The following is a 7,361-nucleotide window of genomic DNA, read 5'->3' as shown; positions in this document are numbered from 1 at the left end:
ACTAACTTGTGGCTTGGGTTCATTCCTGAAAGTCCAGTGTCAGAATACAGCGTGCCATCATGTAAATAAAATAGCCACTGGAAAGCGACATGGAAAAATATGGGATGCAAATACCAAGCTTGCCACAGGTACATATTTTGTATTAATTTTTCAATTACAGAACATGTATATTATTATGAATGAACCAGATTAATTTCCTGTCATAAATTTGTTCTATTTTTCATAAATTAATGCATCTGAACTATATATTTTTAGGAATGGTGCATACAGGCATGGGGCCCTCTCAAGTGAATACCTTCCTAACATCATTGAATATCCCCCCAATCAGTTCCCGAACTCTGCAAAACAGACAAAATGAAACAGGAACAGTAATGGAGAAAATTGCAGAGGAAAGTACCAGACGCAGCCTTGATGATGAAATTCAGGCAACCATAGAGTATGTACATAGGGAAAAAAAACTCACTTAGTAGGAGTATGTTTATAGTGAATTCATGGATAAAGTGAAGTTTTTTGGGTCCCCAGCAAAAATTCTTCACATTTTTAAAATAAAATTATATGTGAGTAAAAGAAACTCTAATGTAACAAATTTACAGATATATTGAACTGAATTTATTTTTTCGGCAATTCATAATGAAAACATAGTTATCAATAGAATGTTTTGTAACAATTGTTTCCTTACATATTCAGTAAAAATACTTAAAGGAAAATGTATAAATTAATTGTCAATTTATTTATAAAGTCATGCAAGTTTGTTATACTGACATAACCAGTAATGGATATATTCATAGATCTCCAGGACTTTGCTATATCCAAGTTTTACTGTATTTCTACTCTGAGACTCAAATATATGCATCTTTTGCATATTACATGTACATTTAAGAAGTAAATCCTATAATTTTCACATTTAAAAAGTGTAGATTTTAAGGGATTGATCTCAATCAAGTCGGGGAAAAACAACTAGCTTCATGTTTCTGATAGCCTCCTTTTGATTTTTAAGGTGTGATGGTACAGACGAGCTAACGGTCAGTGTCGACGCAGGTTGGCAGAAACGAGGCAGTGGGCGATTCTTTGACAGCCTCTCTGGTATGTTGTGAATTTTTTGTGCATTTACGCCTAGATTGATAGATCAGGGGTGTAAACTGTTTTTGTCCCGTACGTCTGTTTGTGTCCGTCTGTTTGTGTCCGTCTGTTGTCAACTTTAACCTTCGCCATAACTTTCATATTTGGTATGCATACTCCACTACATGTAATTACACTCTTTCAAATGACACCTAGGTCAATGATGTGACCTTGACTGAGCAATAAGCTTTTGCCATAACTTCTGAACCATAAGAAATCAAGATTTCATATTTGGTATGCATACCTCACTAATTAAGCTCTTTCAAATGACATCAAGGCCAATGACCTTGTTTCCTTGACTTGTGACCTGTATGCTAAAATTAGCTTTTTGGAACTTTGTTGCCACTGGGCACATAGTGTTTCACAAACACAACTTTTTCTTTTAAAAGGAGTTGAATGTGTAACAAAGTAAACTTCCAAATGTTTTATAATATATTTTTATATTTTTTAATAAATATATTTCTTAACATATATGAATATAACAGATTTATTCCTTTGATAACTCAATCTGCATGACTTTTTATTTGAAACATATTTTTAGGTCATTGCTCCATGATTGGATCTCAGACAGGCAAAGTCATTGACTATGAAATCAGAACAAAATGTTGTAAAATTTGTGAGAGTGCTACAAGAAATGGAAAAGACCCCAAAGATCATGACTGCCGAAAAAACTGGGAAGGTATGTTATTCTCTGAGAAAGAGAAATGGCCCACTTATCCCTTTCTCTCTATTCTCACCTTCACTAAAAACTTGTTATGCAAATGCATGTACTTTAAACTGCTTGAAAGCACTTGAGGAAAACATTTAGCAAGCAAATTAATTTTGTGGGAGACATGACAATCAATACATCCCATGAGTATGGTGTCCAGATAGGGCCTTTAGATACAAAAGCTCACCAGTGATTTCAGAAAAGCAGGCTTTTGCACTTACAAACAACAACATATCAAATGAACACAACTTCAAATAACACAAACAGGCAACATGCCATCACACTTAAATAACTTTAAAAAAAATATTGTAAAACAACAGCATCCTAGAATACACACACGCTTTATAAGTAAATGTAAATAAAAATGAAAAGTTATTGAGCAAAGTTAGGTTTTCACACTACATTTGTTAGAAAAAATAAAGGAAATTCATTTAATTAACCACCAGATATAACTTAAATTTTTAGATATATCTTAAGCTGTTAACAATCAGTTGGCAAAGAAAAACCTCTCATACATTTAAATTTTGAAATGTGATCATTTTTATACATCATCAATTAAGCTTTAACATTTCTATATAGGAAGCTCTAAAGCGATGGAAAAGGATATGGTGGTTAAAATGGTCTCCAGAAAAGTGGAAGAAGGGGTGAACATAACAAATGTGGTTGCAGATGAGGACACCACTACCTTTTGTCATTTGAGAAATGTCCACTCAAACATTACAAAGATTAGTGATAAAAACCATATAAGGAAAATTTTCACTTCAAATTTGTATGGTTTGCAACTGAAACACAGATCACTGAGTACTAAAGTTATTCGGTACTCCGTAAAATGTTTTAACTACATGTTATCACAAAACCAAGGAAATACAGAGGGGGTACAGAGAGGGTTGGAAGCACTAAGCAGGCACCCTTTTGGAGATCACAGCGCTTGCAATGAATCTTGGTGTTCCCATATCAGCAATCCGAAACAGAAATATTCTGCTTTGCCATATGGAAAACCACTCAAGGACAGCCATCTTCAAGAGTCCATTCAACTCATCTGCTCCAAGCTGCTGAAGGACACTTCCAAACTTTCACGATTAGGAAGTACACAAGCAAATGAAGCGTTCAACAAAGCTGTCTCCCTAAAAGCTCCCAAGAATCATCACTTTGGTGGATCTGCAAGTCTCAGTTACAGAGTTGCAGCAAGTGTTGCAGAGAAAAATGCAGGGCAGAAATATCTGATTGAGGTAAGTCATAATTATAGTTATGCAGTTGGGTGATGATGACAAATAACAATTCATATACTGTAGAAGTACTTTTTTCAGCGTGGTTTTAATTTACACTATGTACGCGGTCACAAATTTTCAACAGAAATTTGTCCAAGCGTACTTAATATAAATATAAGAAATATAGTGAAAATCTAGAAAAACGACATAATTTTCTACCTGCGGATTAAACAGAAATTGAGATTTCGCAGAATTATGACCCCGTGGAAAAAAGTATGTCTACATTATTAAAGATTAAGGTCACAAGTGAATCAGTGATATATTAGTATATTTATAGAACTTTGGTATTAAAACATGTTGATAATTTTAATAGGTGAACAGAGGAGTTGGTCTCTCCCCAGGAAGACACACAAGAAAATTCTGTTACTTGCGGGATTCTCAATCAAGAAAAAGAAAAGCCATTGCAAGAACAAAGAGTGCCAAAAGGAAAAGAATGCAGCTGAAAGCCAAGAAGTGAGATTTTTAAATCAAAAGCTATTATAAGTTATGTATATAGGGAAATTTCCCCATTGTATTTTCACCCCTTTCGCCCTCTTCTTCATTGGCCGAATTTAAAACGGGGTGATTTCAAATTACACAGCATAATTTCTAAAACAAAACTATGACTGGGTGAATTTTAAATGGAGCAAAATTATTTGCAAGTGCAAAACGGTGAAAAATAACCCTGTATACAGAATTACGTACTCCACCTCCAACCTCTTTGTGGGGTTTGATTGTGTTTGACTCCGCTGTTTGTCATATACCTGGAGCTTTATCATAATTTTGAAAGGTATTCATAACGATAGTATTATGTAAATGTTGACAGAAAAAAATTGGTTGTGCATTTCATGCTTAATTATTAAATATTTAACTTTGCTCTTTTTGTTAAGTTTTGAAAATTAATTTTGTTTTGAGGGTTCAAATACTAGTTGTTCAGTTATAGATGTTCAAAATTGTATTGCCTTTGCAGAGTCCAGACCACAGTATGTAAAGAGATTAGAGAGGGCCCAACATATCAGTCTGGGGTTGGAATCTCTGATTCCAATGTTGTAGTTGATGAAATTCCACCACCCTCATCTGAACCACAACAGCAGAGTTTGTCAACCAAAGACAAAAAAATTGTCTTCTTTGACCTGGAAACAACAGAACTTGGTATTGATGAATTTTATTTCTCTAAATTAAATTTGAACAATTGGTTTTATTTAAAACTTTTTAAAAAAAAGTTGTCTAATCTAATTTATGAAATAAGAAAGAAAGCCAATGCTGATTTTGGTACAAAAAATTAAAAAGTTAATGAATGCTATTGTTGATTTTGGTATTTTTTTTGTAATAAATGTCATTGCTGTTTTTTTTTTATTTCAGCGAGAACATCACACATTCTACAGGTGGCTGCAGTTTGTGGGAAGGAGACATTTTCTTCCTACGTAATGCCTAAGAAGCAAATTACACCCTCTGCCTCCACAATTACTGGCCTAAAGCTTGATAATGGAACCCTCTATCACCATGAGAGAAGAGTCAATGCTGTTTCAATTTCCAATGCACTTGGCTCTTTTTTAAGCTTTATTGAGAAGCAAGGCAACGTTATTTTAGTTGGCCACAATATCAAAAGTTTTGATGTTCATGTTCTTTTTCAAGCTCTAGATTTTTGTGCGCTGTTAGATCGAATGTCAAAATGTGTACAAGGTTTTTTAGATACTAGATTTCTATTCAAACTTGTCCATCCCAATTTGTGTTCATATAGCCAGCAATATTTATCAGAAATGCTGCTAAAATGTACTTACAATGCACATGATGCTGTAGAGGATGTTTTAGCTTTGCAGAGGTTATTTGACACTGTTCATTTTTGTGATGGTGAACATTCATCTTGTACATTTACATTTCAGTATGCTTTGAGTGTCCATAACTACCAGAAGGTTGTAGATAGAAACATTCCATCCTTACAAGGTTTGATTGATAAAAATGTTCTGAGTGTCAGAATGGCAAAGAAGGTGGCAGGTAGTGGCCTAAACTTTGACTGTCTTAGATTAGCACATTCTAGAAGTCCTGATGGCATTTATAATCTATTCACTGAGCAGTGTGACAACAAATCTGTCAGAGTTACGAAGTGCAAGAAAATTATTGATATTGTTACACAGTTTTTCATGTCTTCAAACGAAAGTTAAATGATCACTAGATGTATATATTCTCTGGAGTTTTGCTTCTTGTACTTTGCTCACAAACATTGAGGTCATATTGTGCAAAATTCATGAAAGAAGTTGATAATTAGTTTTGTCTTGAAATGGATTATGTTGAGTCATGTGAGAAGTGGTACATTCTATCTTACTTTGTTCATGCAGTAATTCATTTCTGATTTATTAATCATTACATTTATTGCATGTAAATTTAATTTATTTTAACTAAATGATTCAAAAAATTATTTTAAATTATATTGAGTGTACTTGTTTTTTTTCATACACTGCATGTGTATTCCAGAATTTTGTATGAACTCATGGTTTTGCTATAATTTGAATCGAGAATGTGTAGAATATGGGACAAGGGATTGTAATTAAGTTTGTTTCCCTTACTTTTCTAGAATAATGTCCATAAACTATTTTTGAAGTTCAAAAAATCACACAGAATTGACATGAAAAGATTTTGTCAAGCAATTCAACTTCTTTTTATTGTACATTATAAGGAGAAATAATGGAAAATCACATGAAATTGAAAAATAACAGAGGAAATTCAGGTTAATTGTAATAAAATATCTAAAAATTTTGATCATTGAGACCCACTTTGTGATTAATTTTCATTTATATCTAGGTGATTTCTGTATGTATAAAACAACCAATAAGAATTATCATAAGTCAAATTTTTTGAATATTTGAATGAAAAAAGGTTTATTTTTACGCATAAAATGTCATGAAATGGAGGAAAATCAGGTTATTTGTAACAAAATATCTCAAATTTTTTATCATTGACACCCACTTTATGATTAATTTTTGTTTCTTATAAGATGTTCTATGTATGTATAAAACAACCAATAAGAGTTTTCATCAGTCAAATTTTTAGAATATCTGAATGAAAAAAGGTTTATTTATATGCATAAAATGTCATGAAACGGAGGAAATTCAGGTTATTTGTAACAAAATATCTCAAAATTTTGATCATTGACACCCAATTTGTGATTAATTTTTATTTCTTATAAGATGTTCTCTGTATGTATAAAACAACCAATAAGAATTATCATCAGTCAAATTTTTAGAATATTTGAATGAAAATAGGTTTATTTATATGCATAAAATGTCATGAAACGGAGGAAATTCAGGTTATTTGTAGCAAAATATCTCAAAATTTTGATCATTGACACCCACGTTGTGATTAATTTTTATTTCTTATAAGATGTTCTCTGTATGTATAAAACAACCAGTAAGAATTATCATCAGTCAAATTTTAAGAATATTTGAATGAAAAAAAGGTTTATTTACATGTATAAAATGTCATGAAACAGAGGAAATTCGGGTTACAGAAAATAAAAACGTGATTGATTTCTGTAATAATTTTGTTGTTATTTTTAAGATAACTCCTTAATTGATGAATTGATATGGTAGAATGTTTCAATTACATGCTCGCAAGAAAAATCATAGTAAAATATTGAAGTAACCTTAAAAAATCCATATCTGCAATGGTGAATTCAGGCTTTAATTTCATTGGCTAATAGCAAAAAAAGTAGGTCATTGACCTACATGTTTTAAAGTAGATTTTGTCAATACATACGTGTGTCTTACTGATTTAATAGACGGCTTTTAATTATCATCAGTAGATTTTTTTTCTCCTTCTGAGTAAACAAGTACCTTAAGAGCCTTTAGATATTATCCATTAAGCGTTTTATTCCACGAATGCATATTCATTTATTAATATTTTATGAAGTGGGTAGCCTATTTAGTATTGCTTTGTGAAACTCTTACTAGTGTTTGACAAATCGCAGCCAATCATCTTACAAGAAATCAAAATTGATGTCTAAAGGTTAAAGTAATTTTTATGTGCATTCATCGCTGAAGATTCAGGAGCACGTAGTTTTTATCCTTTCCGCAAATACTTCAACCTTGGAAAAACTGGTGGAAGCAATGGCTCTCATGATTTACCATTCAGACAAGACACTTAGGTTATCAACATATTTTACCTAGTGACCTTGAATTCTGACTCACTTTTGCAAAACTCTACCAAACTTAAACCTTGACCAAAACCTTTGAACAGTTGGAACTAGGACTTTCCTACTTCACACATGTTTTCTTTGAAATAAGAACTTT

The 7,361-nt window shown here is 32.2% G+C and overlaps 1 protein-coding gene across 1 annotated transcript; it reads left to right on the top strand.

The window, feature by feature from the left end:
- Positions 1-5,893, top strand: LOC134271384 (uncharacterized). The gene is made up of 8 exons (XM_062753596.1): positions 1-128; positions 256-436; positions 998-1,083; positions 1,661-1,798; positions 2,408-3,057; positions 3,410-3,549; positions 4,046-4,227; positions 4,438-5,893. Exons 2-8 carry the CDS (start codon positions 258-260, stop codon positions 5,235-5,237), a joined length of 2,175 nt encoding a protein of 724 aa, XP_062609580.1. The 5' UTR covers positions 1-128; positions 256-257; the 3' UTR covers positions 5,238-5,893.
- The last annotated feature ends 1,468 nt before the right edge of the window (positions 5,894-7,361 follow it).

This window comes from Saccostrea cucullata, unplaced genomic scaffold, assembly GCF_032062105.1.
Source record: "Saccostrea cucullata isolate Sc308-1 unplaced genomic scaffold, CSIRO_AGI_Scuc_v1 ctg8880, whole genome shotgun sequence".
NCBI lineage: Eukaryota > Metazoa > Mollusca > Bivalvia > Ostreida > Ostreidae > Saccostrea > Saccostrea cuccullata.
Note: the sequence above shows the minus strand (reverse complement) of the source record. Positions and strands in the feature narration are given on the sequence as shown.

Bases quoted from the DNA above. Each gene is read 5' to 3' on its own strand.
- LOC134271384 (XM_062753596.1), top strand. From the start codon at position 258: ATGGTGCATACAGGCATGGGGCCCTCTCAAGTGAATACCTTCCTAACA. The intron at 1,084-1,660 runs GTATGTTGTGAA...ACATATTTTTAG, and splicing joins ATTCTTTGACAGCCTCTCTG to GTCATTGCTCCATGATTGGA. The intron at 3,550-4,045 runs GTGAGATTTTTA...TTGCCTTTGCAG, and splicing joins ATGCAGCTGAAAGCCAAGAA to AGTCCAGACCACAGTATGTA.